This window comes from Apteryx mantelli, chromosome 13, assembly GCF_036417845.1.
Source record: "Apteryx mantelli isolate bAptMan1 chromosome 13, bAptMan1.hap1, whole genome shotgun sequence".
Classification (NCBI taxonomy): Eukaryota; Metazoa; Chordata; class Aves; order Apterygiformes; family Apterygidae; genus Apteryx; species Apteryx mantelli.
In genome coordinates this window covers 16729258-16743851 of record NC_089990.1, presented here as the reverse complement: position 1 = coordinate 16743851, position 14594 = coordinate 16729258, and the positions used below count along the sequence as shown (strand labels likewise).

The window sequence follows — 14594 nt, the reverse complement described above, 5'->3', positions numbered from 1 at the left end:
TACCAAGCACAACTAGAGAACAAGACCATAAATGATCACTAACATCCTGAAAATCAGCTTTCTGATTTTTACGATGTTAGTGGGCAGAATGTAACTATTTTGCTGATCAAATTAGGGAAAAGAATTTAATTTTACTAAAACTTATTGAGACATAGAGCTGTCAATAGGTCAGAATAGCGGTTAGGATCCCAGAAACTTATAAAAATGTTGGTTTCCTTACCCAGTGCAACTTGGTCAATGCTGATACTTTTTTTTTTTCTTAAAGTCATTCACAGAATGAATTTGATCATGCAATATTGTAAAAAAGCCTTAGTTTTTCCACTGTTGTTAGTCAAGAAATCTTCTTTAAAATTAAATTACTCTATGCTATTCTTTAAAAATGTAAGCTACTCTAGTGTTGTTTAAAAGTATTCTATATGAATAATATTATACATAGAAAATATATGTTTTCTAAAGAGCAATTTCTATTTAGCCAAATTTCCTTTCAGTATTCATAAAATAACCTCTGAATAATCTTAATGACAGGCCTTCCCATTTCACAGCAATGAATTCTGCAGCGTGGTGTGTTTACAAGAAGCCTAAAGACAATACATCTGAACAACAGATTTGTAATTAATTTGAGATGATACATTCTTGGGAGCATTTGGGACACTGAAGTGAATAACTACAGTGCCATGAACACACACAATACAGAACAGGTATAACTGGGATGTTAAGAGGGTGTGATAATGGCATAAGATGACAAATTACTTTTTAACTAGAGGTCTGGTCCTACGTTAACTCTGCTAGGATAGGTAGGTATAAGCTGATCATGTGTGCAGCAAAAACAACAATTCATACCTGAAACGAAAGAACTTTAAGAACTCTAATGACAAAAATTTTAGTAGTTTTCTCCCCACCTGCAAAACCCTGTACAGTACCAGCTCATAAAATGTTTTTTGTTATTAAAATATCTATTACATTCCCACTTGAACACAAGCCTCAGGTCAGCACTGAACTGGAGTTCAGCTTCACTTAGAGAAACCTTCACGCCTGTTTTGCCAATGAGCGCATAAGCTAAAAGTTTAGGGCAATCCTTTTCTGATCTTATTTATTTCTCCTTCCCTCACACTGATGAATTTCCACTGTCTCTCTTTAGGGTTAAACAAAGTTTGTTTCCAACTATGTATTTACTTCTTAATTATGAAAAGGATTTATTTTTACTATAGCTTGTCTTCACTGGGAGTCACTAGATAAACAGTTAATGTGACTAGGAGAACTAACGCGAATGCACTTATACACCCTATGATCAGTGTACTCATACCAATACGCCTTATTACAATCTGTGAAATGGGAAATATCTTTTCATTCTATTTTATCTAAGGTCATACACATTAGCTTATCCTGGTACAACCATAATGGTAAATAAATAAATTATATTATAATATACCATCATTATAACTTTTCTAAGGTATAACAAGAAGATCAAGTAGAGAGAAAGAGAAGGTGAAAATTAAGAGGAAAGATGAAAAAGTACATTAGCAAGGAACAAAAATACAGAAAATTTAGTGACAGAAAACAGACATTTGATTTACACCTTCACTAGAGCCTTGTGAAACACCAGGGTTCTCCTGACAGAAAAGTGAGCGAATACAGAGAAAAATGGAGAGTGGAACGTGGCACCGACTCTTAAGCAAAATATATTTTCTTTTTTCTTAAGTTAGGTGAAAATTCAGTTAGCTTCTACTCCTTGTTTAAGGATTTTTAAATTAAATTCTGAAGTTTGTCTCCAAGGAGAAATTTCTAAAGAAAGAAGATACCTTTAGGTACTGTAGAGCTAGATGCAGTAACACCCAGTACCAAACTCCTGCGCAGGTATTACCGGCGAAATCCCCCCAACCCGAAGCCAACAGAAAACCTGACTTCCCTGAGCTGGGAAGACGTACGTATCTGTAAAAGAACTGGCATACCACTGGGGTAAAACCCGCCTGATTTAAGAGAGTTATCCATCTGTGGATGAAGTATACACTCGCACTTAAAAAAATTAAAAATACTTTTAAAATCTGAAAACTATCTCATTTGACTTAACGAAGATAAGTTACTCCTGAAAAAAAAATAAACAAACCAAAATCCTAAAGACAGCCTCAGACTTCACGAAAACAATGACGCCGATCACGGAAAAGAAAAAAAAAAAGAACCCCCCCACACACTACCGCAAGCAGGAAACTTTTACAGGAACCATTTCATTTGCAGAGAAAAATCTGCCGTTTGCTTGCATGGTTATTAAAAAAAAAAGAAAGAGACCAGACTCTCGGTTACTAAACGGCGTCACGGGCTGAGCGAGGCTCGCGGCGGGGCCACGGAAGGCCCCCGCGGCGGCCCCGTCTTTACCGCTGTTTTTTAGCTTTCGGGAGGCGGCGGGAGGCCGCCGCCGCCGCCCAGCGAGGCGCGGAGGGGCGCGGAGCCGCGGCCTCCCGCCGCCCCCTCCCCCCACTGGGACCGGGCGGGCCAGGCCGCGCCGCCGCCGCCGCCCCGCGCGCGCCGAGGCGGGAAGCGAAGCGCCCCGCTCCCGCCCGCGCCCCCCCGCGGCGCCGCCTCACCTGTCCAGCGTCTCCGTGCTGGCCTGCCGCGACCCCGCCGCCGCCGCCACCGCCCGCACGGCGCGCCGGCTCACGCCGCCGCCCTCCAGCGCCGGCCCGGCCGCCGCCGCCCGCTCCATGCTTCCGGCGGGACCGGCCGCGCCGCCGGGATGGCTGCTCGCCCGCCCCGCCGCAACCGCCCGCCCCGGCCCGGCGCGGCCCGCGCGGGCCCCGGCCGCGGCCCGAGCTGTCACCTGGCGGCGGCGGCGCTACCCACAGGCCTCCGCGGCGCCGCGCGCGAGGCAGCGGCCCCGCGCGGCGGGGGAGGGCGCGGGCGCCGCCGCCCACGCTGAGGGACGGGACGGGACGGGACGGGACGGGACGGGACAGGCCTCGCCCCCCCCGCGGGCCGCTTCCGCCCCGCCCCGGCCCCACGCGCGGCGCGGGGGAACCGTTTGCTCCGCTACAGCGACGGGGTGCCCGCCCGCCAGCCCCCGGGAGCGGGACTGGCCCCGCGATTCCTGCCCGCGGCCCCCCTCCCTCACCGACCCGCTCACACAGCGGCTCCCCGGGCACCACAAAACGCTAGACTAATAACAATAATCCCTGAAGGGCCGGCAGAGTTTAAAAGCACAGCCAAGGGGTGGCAGCCGCGGAGGGACAGCGGGGGGGAGGGAGAGAATGAGGCATACAACGCAAGGCCTCCAACAAAACCTTTCTAAATGAGTAATTAAAGCCCAGTGCAACAACTGCGTTATCGCCTTCGGTCCATGGAAGTAACAATGCAAAAAAAGGGGAACACGAAGGAGTGCTGCCCTGGTACTTCTCATCCGGTATTTAAAGCTTTACATCCCCATTCCGTCCCGTCCCCCCCCCAACCTCAGCAGCTTTGCAGCCTCTGTGCTCCGCCACACCTGGAATAACCACGGTCAAGGGCCCTGCACAACACCCACGAGCACGGCTCCACAGGGCACAGCCGTGTCCGCGCAGCTGGACGCCAGCCCGAGGCGCCAGCTCCAGCAGGAACAGCTTTCTGTTAACAGGGAGCGGTGCGCAGGCCCACCGTCACAGTAACTTTAAGTGTAGTGAGTCCCACAAAGAACACCAACGTTTTTCTAATTAATATCACTGCTTTTTACAGGATTAAAACAAATATTTTATTCATTGACTTGAAAAAAATCCAAGTGCACACATAGCTATGTTAGATTTTCGAAGAATGAAATTCAGCTGAACCGGTAATATGAAGAACAGTATACAGGTAATGAAATAAGTGGGGAAAAAAAAAATCCTTTCCAAAATGTTACACTTTCTCAAATGCAATGGGCTATCATGTAGCGTTTACACAGTAAAAACTATCAGATTTTCCTCAACTCCTCCACACCGCTCAGAGATGACACCAATGCATTCAACTCAAATACAGAAACTTTAAATATTCCAATAAAATTAGCTTTCTTTATAGGCCAGAAGCAAGTGGAAGGCAAATATACCAGAGTATGCATAGTTTTCAAAATGTAAAGTTAAAGTTTACCATCATCAATTGGGTATTGTTCTTCATCTGATGCAATGAATCCCTTTTAACATACCAAGATTTTGGGACAACAGGATTAAATGCTGTTACTTTGGAAACACACTGAAAAACATCCAAGGGAGAATGAAATTTGGAGGACAAAAATAAGTGTGTATAAGCCATGTGTATTTAGAAAATACACATGCAGTATGTTCTGAACTTCCCTGAAAAAACAGTGCAATTCAGTGTATATACTGAATTAAAGAGGTGGCATATTTATTTCTTTGAAAAAATACTGTTTCTAAAAATATTCAGATGTCCCCTAAACTTTGACTTATTTTATGGAACTATAGCTTTAAATTTAGTTTCATATGCAAAATATTTACACTTTATAAACTTGGAGAATTTCTAATAAACTATTTTATATATACACTTACACAAAACTTAAATTTATACATAATCCTATTATATTTTGCAAATCAAAACTCACCACATGTACAATAATTTACAATGATCGAAGCCTCAAGCATCAAAACATCTCCTTTAAAATAATATTAGAGTCCTCTACATATTCTGAATTGCAAAGTTTCCTGGATTGCCTGAATATCATTAAAACTTCTGAGAATATGCAAAACATTAATTAAATATCAAGTAGCAAGGTTTGTGCTGTCATAAGAAGTGCTTGCAACTATTAAAAAAATACCTGAAAGGAGCAAATTAGAAAGGTTTACAAAAAGCCTCTGAAATGAAGGCTTCAAGCCAGAAATCACCGAAAGATTCAATGTAAGTGCACATACTATATGTAAATCCTGTATACTGAAGTCCCTTTAAATACTTAATAAATTCATTAACCAAAGTTAAATATACATTAAACAGTAAGCTATACATTTACAAATTTTCAACAGTATTCTGTAACTGAGAATTTTTGCCTACTTTGGTATAAAAGCTGCTCTAGATAGGCACATTTAATTTTAGAAGACATATACAAGCTTTAAGACAATTGCTGTTGCTGGATATTTAAGCAATGTCCCCATGGGTCTGTTTTTAATTATATAAGCTTTTTTAGAAAACCGTTCTTATTCTGTATTAATCCACAGAACCAATACAGCCAACACTGATAACCTGTAATATACTCTAATGTTCAACAGTTAACCAAAATATGACTTCTCAGAATCCAGTTCAATTTTCATGTTTAAAAAAATTAATATAAAAATTAGATTTTTCTGTGATTGATACCTACTGAGCAATTTGAACTGTTTAATTAGAAGTATATCAGAGAAATTCCTTCCATATTTTCAGTTAATTTAAAACAGGAAAAAATTGGGATCCTCACATAACCGGAACACTTCTGTCTGAAATCTTAAGATATAAATTACTTTTGTCTCAGGTCCACAGCCTTATTCCTAAAAGGATCACAGACATACCTAATTTTACACAATGTGAATATTCCTATTGACATCAGCATGTTTATTCACAACATGTAAGATTGAGCATGAATTTCCTTACAGGAATATGACCTAACAGTGCCATAAATTAAAGCATTATTACAGAAACAATAAATCAATTTTAATTGTACCAGACTTTCCAAAATAACTCTGAAGTACTCCATAACTAGAAGTTGGTTATTAATGTTCCCAATCCACAGGTTCTGAAAGGCACGTAATTAAAGAGTCGGTTTTGAGTACTTTGAAGTCCTCCTTAAATGAAGACAGTCTAAAATATTTTGTGTTAGGACACAACCCAATGTCACAATCCGATGTAAGGCATTAAAACATTTGTCTTTATACTACACGCCTATGCTAATCACCTCTTGCTATTACAGTGTAGAAAGAAGCCGACATTTTCTTCAAAAATGCGTTTGTACTTGGGACATCATTTGCGAGGGAGAGGCTGATGAGGCTGATGAATTGGGTATCTTAGAATTATTTGTGATCTGTAGTTCTTCAAGTCTCCTCATATAATCATCACGTAATGCAAGGAGCTCCATGTAACGCTGTTCCACTGGATTTGGCTGCTAGAAAGAGATCCAAATTAGTCTTTTATTACTTTAGTCTAGCTACTTCCATACATTTAGGGTTCCATCCCGTATTTGCAATTTCTGACATATCTGTCAAGGGGTGGCTAAACAGAAATATCTATTTCTATAATGCAAGAGCATTATATTTGAGCCTTCTGTGCTCAAATTTTCTTGATCCAAAGAAAAGTTTACTTCACACAAAACAGTTCTTACTATCTCAAAAAAATCCACCAGCACAACTTGTTCCTGAAGCATACAGATTCTCTTATTACCTAATATCTTGTGCAAAAGAGGTATGAACACACAGTCTTTAGCTTTTCTCCTCTTGACTTAGAAACAGATTAGATTCCAGAGGTTAGATGTCTCATCTTTTCCCTAAAAACAGAGTTTAGCCAGACTGGTGATCTTAGCTATGCTGATCAGACTAAGATAAAATACATGTCTTCAGATTAAGTAATTTCCCTTACTGATGGTGTTTCAGTTTTCAATAACAACTTTGCAACTATGCACAAATAAATCAAATAAATGAAAAACTACTTTTATTAGTAAAATCTGTAAGTAGACTTGAATGTCTTTAGAAGTCAACTGCCCTAGCTTTCAGAAGATTATTCACATCAAGAGCAGCTTAACTATTTCCACTTTAAACTTAGATTCCTTTTCACAGATAGAGTGATGAAACAAATGGAGAAGAAGTGTTACAAGTGTCCAAGACTGATACAGAGCCTTAAGTTACCTTCAGCTGTATATTTCTCTCAAGGAGCGGCTGCTGTTTCACAGATAAGTGCTTGTAACAATTTTATCAGCAGTACAGTTTCAGCAGCAAACTTAAACCCTCTACCAGTCCCAAACCAGGTACACCAATGCCTCTTATGCACACCTTTCAATATGAGCCCTAGCTAAGGAAAGCAATGAATGTGGATCCAACTTCTGTAGTTGCTTCAGTGACTAAATGTAGTAAGATCATTAGAGATGTAAGGTTAATGATGTTGCTAGTAACAGACCAGATCCTTCCTTAGACTGAAGTCTGATGTCCAACATGCTTCTAAGTAATAGCACTAAGAAAGGTCCATCCCAAAAAGTTGTTTCAGGCCATGGGTCAAACTATTCAGTCACTTAAAAACATACTGCTTCATCTTCACTTATGTGCAACAGAAGAAATTTTGCTGATTTTTTTTATATGTAAAAATGGTGAAAAATGAAGGACCTTTGGCAGAAGCCACAGAAGATTAACAAATGTGTTTGTATTTCTAATTAGAAGCTTCTACTGCCAAACGCCTTTCCTGGATAATGGCGAAGAGCATTTTAAAGTAGATTTATAGCTAATTTGCATGCTCTATAATCTTTACTTTCTAAAATAAATCTTTGGTTTCACCTCTTGCAAAATGCCATCACCTTTCACAGCAAGCAACAAAAACTTTAAAATGAGAACTTCAAATTAAAACTGGCAACATCCTTGTAAGAAAATATAGTATACTGTCTGGCTTTCTTCCAGCCTCTAGAGTTTTGTAAATAATACAGGAGATCAACTGCAGAAAAGGAACTGCATTGCTTGATAACTCGCGATTCATTCCAGGGGCTGGACTGTGAACACTGTTTCTGTCAAGGAAATTACTCCTCTTTCTTCTTCTCCTACTCAGAACTCTACAACTTATTAAGAAGTATAAATAAGTTTTCGTATACTGTATCTTTACATGCTCCACTGCCTAGATTTTTAGCAAGTTTTTAACAAAAATCAAGTGTCCGTATATCAATTAAACATTAAAAAGCACAAAACTGAACTATCTGTGATTTGATAAAAGCTTCTCTGGGTTTCCAATCTTATCCACTTGTATTATCAATAAGAGCTTTCATCCAGTGGGTAATCTGTGTAAACAATTTAGGTCAAAGTTCTAGCAAAAAAAAAAAATTTTTTTTTTTTAAATCTTGCCATAAGCTACCAATACAAATTATTCTCAAATGATTCTTATCTTAAAAGGAAAAATACTGCATAGATCATCCTAATTTGTAAAAGACTACACTGTCCTGGAAAAAGGAGAAATACTAAGCAAATGTGACAAGCGTGCTTGTGATGCCAATACTAACTCTCCAGTGATCACTATTTCTCAGCATTGTTATTCATCTTTTTGTATCATTAAATGCTCTTAAAAATGCCCCTCTCTTCCCCTGGAAAGGAGCTAGAAACAGTTTTCAAAAATGACTTCATACTAAGCAGTGAAATAAGCTCAATGTTCCAAGAAGAGAGTTGGGAGATGTCAAAGAACAGAACCAAACAATCATTTTCACATTTTTCTCCCATCCTTAGAAATATAATATTAAGAAACCCAAACAGATTACAGATACTATCCTACAAGTTACAGTCATGAAATAAAATCCTATTTCCAAAGTCTAAAAGCCTTTCATACATTTTAGATGGTTTACTTACTTGTTGCCGAATTCTTGGGTTCCATCTGATGTAATAATTGACCCAAAGTTCTAGGTGACGCATACTGGCTACTGGATAGAGTGCTCGATTTAGCTCTTTAGTATAAAAAGGATTGGTGAATTTAGATTTTTCACTGTTTATCAAAGACCACAATGACAATGTTTTCTCAGTCACTTTCTAAAATGAAAATGAAATACAAACTGTAAATATTTGCACAGAATTAGCAAGTCCATCACAGAAGCCATGGTTGCATTCTAAAAATAATAAACTTCTGATTCAATTAGAAGCCTGATAAGTTATTGTATTAGAAATATTCCAAAAACAGTTCTTGACAAGTGTTTTAGTGATTGCATAGTCTTTAAGCTACCAAAACCAAACAAATCACCATTCAACTGCTGCACAAGCAGAATAAAGCCAGAATAAAAAACATTGTGGCACAAGGAATGTAACTGAAGCTTTCTGTAATCATCTGGAGTCAAGACAGCAATGCAATCAATGCAATTAAACAAACAGTAGTTTGACTGACCTCTTTTTCTCTAACAGATTCACTGTTGTACAAGAAAGTACCAAACCGGCAGCTGTACAAGTGATCCAGGATTGTAATCAAGAATTGCTCATTGAATTCAAAAGCTGTAGGAAACTAGCACAAAAAAGGCAAGTTTTCTTTATATTGTAAAAGCACAGAGATGCATATGCCCTAGTTAAGAGGCTAAAAAAACATTTAGAAGCCTAGATGCATCTAAAAATGAGCTTTAAGCTAATATTTTTACATGTATATGCCTAACAATGTAAATGTTCAGATATCATGGTGTTCAACGTCCTCAAACTAGTCATTGACAAGAATTTCCACCCTCTCAAAAAACTGTATCTAACTGCCTTTAATTCCCCCCTTCCTCCCCCCACCAAGCCAAAACTGAATGGTTACAGTTCCATTTGTAGTAGTCAGCCAGAATACTTCCCCTAATAACATATGCAGATTGCGTTCTTAATACTGCAATACCATATAGGAAGATAAGGGTTTAGTTCCTAATTCTAAGCCCCCAAAGTACTAGGTTTGCTACTCTGTTTTGTTACTTTCTGAAAACAAAATGTTTAATTCTTAGCACTTCAGAGCTCCCAGCCTTCCTTTTCAAGCTTTGACAAAACAGAACTTGTCTTTGTACTTCCAGGAACAGCTTCGCTAAATGGTGAAATGAAGCAGACCCTCCTAAGCTAATCAGTCACAATTCCTGTGAAGACATTCTGCTGGGTCGCACCTCTAAAAGCGTTAGAGAGGCACATATCTAGAACGTACCCATCCTCATGCATGGCCGATGGGTTATTAAGCAACATGGCTAAGCCTCACATATCACTTTTAGAAATAGTGAAGAAGGATGGTATGCTTAAAAAGAGAATGTGCTACTTCTGACTACAGTGTCAGAGCAAAAAGACAGGTACGCTCTCCTCTTGCGATACACATTTTTTTAAAAGTCTAGGTTTTGAAGTCAATAATCCCCTAACAACATTACCTCCTGGAGAACGATATAACCTACCTGTTTAGACATCTGCCACACGCAATCAATATACTGGAGAAAGATGGGCGATCTGTCTGCATCGGCATGATTTTTATCACCATGGCCTATTCTCTGAAATGTAGCAATAAAGCCTCCTGTTACTCAAAACAGTCTATTTTATGGCCAAGACAAAGTTTCTTATTTTACACTAAAGTATTAATGCTTCTGTAATAGAGCAATCCAAACTTCTGATTTCAAAATTAGTTATCACACCAATCAAAAGAGATTCAGATGCAGAAAACCATGGCAAAACTATTCCAAAAACATCCAGAAAAGCCCAAGGTGACAATTGGCCCCATTATAAAAAAGTGCTAGTTAGACAAGCAGAAGCATTTAAGCATCCATACCATTGAAAATAACAAGGATAAATTTTGAATTATATTGACATAATCCATCTGTCAAAAGCTAAGTCATACACTTAATCTTGTGTAATTTAAGCCACCAGAAAACCCAGATCACCAAACTCCCCAGATAGATTCTCCTCTCCTCCTCCACACTTGAACCTGAAGACTCACTATGAGTTAGACAGTGTATGTGACTGAATTCAAAGAAATTTTTTGTGTTTTTGATAGAAAACTAACACACATTCTAGAAGAAAGTTTGGATCAGCTGTGTTACTCTGAGGAGTCCTAAGTAACAATCAAAGGAATTTTCCACCACAGACAAAAGGTAGGGTCTGTAAAAGAGGTTTGCTTCCCTTTCACATTTGATAGCTCAAAACAGATAAGAGGTTTGGGGAGAGGGGGGATTCTATTAAGTCCTCTAATTCTGCTTGAATATACTTGCCTGGAGGAGACAAAGGAAGAGCTGTTGAACTAAGACGTTGTCTATCTGTCTGTAAGACGGTGGGCTTAATCTTACAGACATGAAGAATGATAAAACCAGTACTCTTCTCTGTAACATACAATGATTTGCAAGATAACTTAAAATAATGGAACTGAACGACAAAACTAACTGAAGAATGTGAGGGACTGTAGCTAGATTCAGTCAACAGTAGCAAATTATCAGAATACTGCTATAGGCAATACAAACTGGCTTCCTTGCTCTCCAATTTTCATGGTTTAAAATAAGTGATACTTGCCAGCAGAATCCTACTTGAGTTCACTGAGGAGTGAAAATCTTTCTACCTTCACTGCGGTTAGCAGTTTTAGGATCTTGTTAAGGATTTGTATACATCTGAGTATCTTCCCATTTATATATGGGAATATATCTAATATTTTTTAAATTAGAATTCATCATTAGAACAATGACATTCCACACAGCAAGCTATTTTACCGTCTGGATATTGCACTAAGTTCACTATACATAGAAAAGGTGGGGTAGGGAATTCTTTTCCACAGCAAAACTAATTATGAGCTTCATTAGACAGAAAACACTGACAGGACAGACTAATCGGTCAAGATCTACTAGTTATTTTTAAATACAATATCCTATATTGCAGCTCTGGTAACCTGAAAATACGAAGCTTCTACAGGCCAGCTTGTTCTAACCCAGATGGAACATAGGAGAAACATCCTGCTCTTCTGTAACCTCCCACTTGAGGGAAGGCATAACAAAAAGTTTCGAGGGGTGAGTTTTCGGAAACGCTAACTGCACTGAAGTGCCAGCTCTTACTGGTAGTGCCAGTTCTTTTTGGTAGTTCTTATACCAAAAACGCAGTTCTATCAAACATCTACCAAACATAAGGAGAGCACATATAGTTTTATTTTTCCGGGTTGCATTATCAGCTCTCCCTCTACAGAACACTCCAGAAAAGAAGCATCTTCACTAGAAGCTAAGCAACCTATCAACTCAAAATATACAGCACAAAAACACAGCACATGGCTAAATGAGAATAGCTTCAGCCATTTCCAAAGAGTTCTACTTCAAAGAGCAAATGGTGGTGGTGGTGGGGGAAACTTATTGAAATCAGTTATTGCTGCTACATTGCTAGATGAACCCATGGGACTGAGCTAGTCACCTGGAAGAGGTCTAAAAGTCCTACCTCGCTAATAGGAGGAAAACAACATCTGTTGAGAGAGAAAAAACAGCTTTGATAACTCAAACTAAAATTCATGGTTTAATAAAAAGAATTCTAGATGATTCACGTTTATTAATAATAGTTAAGGACACACAGATCTAAGCTTAGTGTCAAATCACAACATGATCACTAGGCTGCAAGTGTCCTAGTGATACAATCTAATTTTATCTGCATTATAACTGCAATGTTTTTAAAAACAAGATAAAACACAATGAGAATAAAAAGGCAGGCTGATGTTTTCCTGTGGTTATACCAAGGCAGAATACTTCAAAGGGTATACAAACATCACTACCAGAACACTATAGGTAAAACTGGACTACAGTAGATATCATTCACATAATCAAAATGCAAATCTTCCAAGCTTCAAAGCAACTCTAGAATGTCAGATCAAAGACTGACGCAGCCTACAAACATGTTTAATGGTGAAGTGAACCATGCTGAGTACCTACACGTGAACCTACAAATGACTGAGATGCTTTTATAAATGTAAAATAGGGCATGAAATACACACATAGATATGTTTTTCATTTCCTGATTTTATCAGATTGCCTATTTTTCCGATTTTAGGAATATTAAGTAGTACCTTTAGAATATTCTACTGGGGACAAAGTTCTCTGTACAAATAACTTCCACTGAAGGTGTGAAAACTTCTTACTGAGGGTTACAAGGTTCAGCATTAACACCAGCGCTGTAAAACTCCCAACTTACGCTGTATGTCTACATATTACAGCACATGCTCCCTGGAAAGGCAACCTGCCTCCCCAGGCCCTCATTTAGATTTCCTACTTCGCCCCTTGGAATAGTTGCCTGAGAGTTAATCCTCAGAAAAGATGTTATTGTCACCTAACAAAGAGGTGAACAAAAGTTCAAAGGCAATTCTCAACTGGTGCAGACTAACTTCTTGCAGTTGGACAAAAATCCCAGGAAAAGACAGACAAGAAGATGATACCAATTTCTTTCACTATCGATCCTTTTTTCTCCTAGCTAGAACTCATTCTACCCCTTTGCACTTTAAAGCAGGATGCAACACAAACTATTGGAAGAAGCTAGCACTAAAATACTTCAAGAAAGGGTAGGTTTATTAGCTGAAGACATGATGAAACCCCTAAGAACAAAACATGCATATCCCAGTTAAAATATCTTATTTGCTGTTGTAGAAATTAATCTAAAAGAATATTCTGACTGGAATTAATTTACCTGATCTGGTCAGTCTATAAAGACCTCAATCAACTTGTAGAGGCTGACAGCTCTTTGCCCAATGAAGTCTTTCAGAAGGGTCAGTTTTATGCAAATTAACTTATCAAATGGTTAACTGCCAAGTTTAAGAGAAGTTCCACTGAGACAGACTCTGAAAATTTTCCTGACACAGAAGTGCTAGACTTTGCACAATACATGGGTAGGGTATGGGTACGATATTAAGGACTTGCTACAGACAATTTTTACTTAATCTTCTAAGCATCTAGAAGATGACTGATCAGAACTAGACCCAGCATTATCAATGACAGCCCACTGATAGCTATTATGACAAATCCTAGAACATTTAGGAAGAAGCATTCAAAATATCACTCAAAAAACATTGCTCAGACTCATTCATCTGCCTCTTGTGGCATTCAAAATAGCACCAGATGCAGAAAGAACTATGTCTTGTGTCCCAATTTTATTCGATCTTTATCTGAAAAGTTGGGACGCTACCTTTTTTTGCCTTCTCACTTTCTTTGCTCAACCACCATGGTAACGCTAGCTGTTTTGTACTTCCAAAGGGTAAAAAGAACATACACAATTAAAATATGGGGAGCTTTGTGAAGGTTTTTGTTATTGTTGTTTGAAACCGAAACAAAGCAAAAAAACATTAACCAAAAAGGTCCAAAACAGAAAGCTCTGCTCAGATTTACCTCAAAATGTTTTGGATTAGAATATCCAAAACAATGAAAAGAATCATCAAATCTTAATGCAATGAGTAATTTAACATTCAAAACTCCTTAGAACATCAATGTTGCACAGTCCTTGCAATCGTGTTCTAATGCTTACCGATGCAAATTTGTGTCCAAAGCTTATCCACTCCTTTTGCACCAGAACTTCAAAACCTTCAATCGTTCTGTAGTAGCTGTCTAGCATCAGCATGGCCAGCGACGTTAGCTGTGCTGTCCGGTCCCAACCATCACTGCAGTGAACTAACACAGAGCTCCTTCCTGAGGATACCTTGTCTGCCACTTGAATAGCTCCTGTCAAGACAAGCTAACAGAGGAACAGACATCAAACAATAGAGAAGATTAGTGTTATCATTCTAACAAAAATAAATTGATTTTAGTCCTTCAATTAAAGGACCCAAAGAGCATGATGTAATTAAATGGAAAAGAATTTTCTAAGAGAGAAAGTAATTTCTTCAGTAAAAATGGTGAAGCAGAATTGGTTCCCTAATCCTTTAGTAAGATCAAATTAATCTTACAGCAAATTCTTAAAACATGGGACAGAAAACAGTAACATTGATAAACCAAAGAACATAAGCTTCTTTTTTTT

At 38.8% G+C, this 14594-nt stretch overlaps 2 protein-coding genes across 7 annotated transcripts in view; both read right to left on the bottom strand.

Moving 5' to 3' along the window:
* Positions 1–2698, bottom strand: part of MTMR1 (myotubularin related protein 1) — a 39644-nt gene extending 36946 nt beyond the window's left edge. For 3 of the 4 annotated variants that reach the window (XM_067304198.1, XM_067304197.1, XM_067304199.1), the window contains exon 1: positions 2580–2672. Coding sequence is in view for 1 of the 4 variants with exons in the window: in XM_067304195.1 (XP_067160296.1) it covers positions 2580–2698 (119 nt within the window). In the remaining 3 variants the exon portion in view is untranslated. Of the gene's footprint in view, positions 1–2579 lie in introns of all 4 variants that reach the window. The other variant, XM_067304195.1, reaches the window with a different exon arrangement.
* A 992-nt stretch (positions 2699–3690) lies between these two features.
* The window catches only part of MTM1 (myotubularin 1), a 43820-nt gene continuing 32916 nt past the window's right edge, over positions 3691–14594 (bottom strand). Inside the window, exons 11-15 of one of the 3 annotated variants that reach the window (XM_067304192.1) lie at positions 14106–14312; positions 10037–10129; positions 9031–9144; positions 8505–8681; positions 3691–6079 (exon numbers count right to left, since the gene is read on the bottom strand). In XM_067304192.1, the coding sequence (XP_067160293.1) occupies positions 5912–6079; positions 8505–8681; positions 9031–9144; positions 10037–10129; positions 14106–14312 (759 nt within the window). In that variant the 3' untranslated portion in view covers positions 3691–5911. The remainder of the gene's footprint in view (positions 6080–8504; positions 8682–9030; positions 9145–10036; positions 10130–14105; positions 14313–14594) is intronic. The other 2 variants (XM_067304193.1, XM_067304194.1) reach the window with 2 other exon arrangements.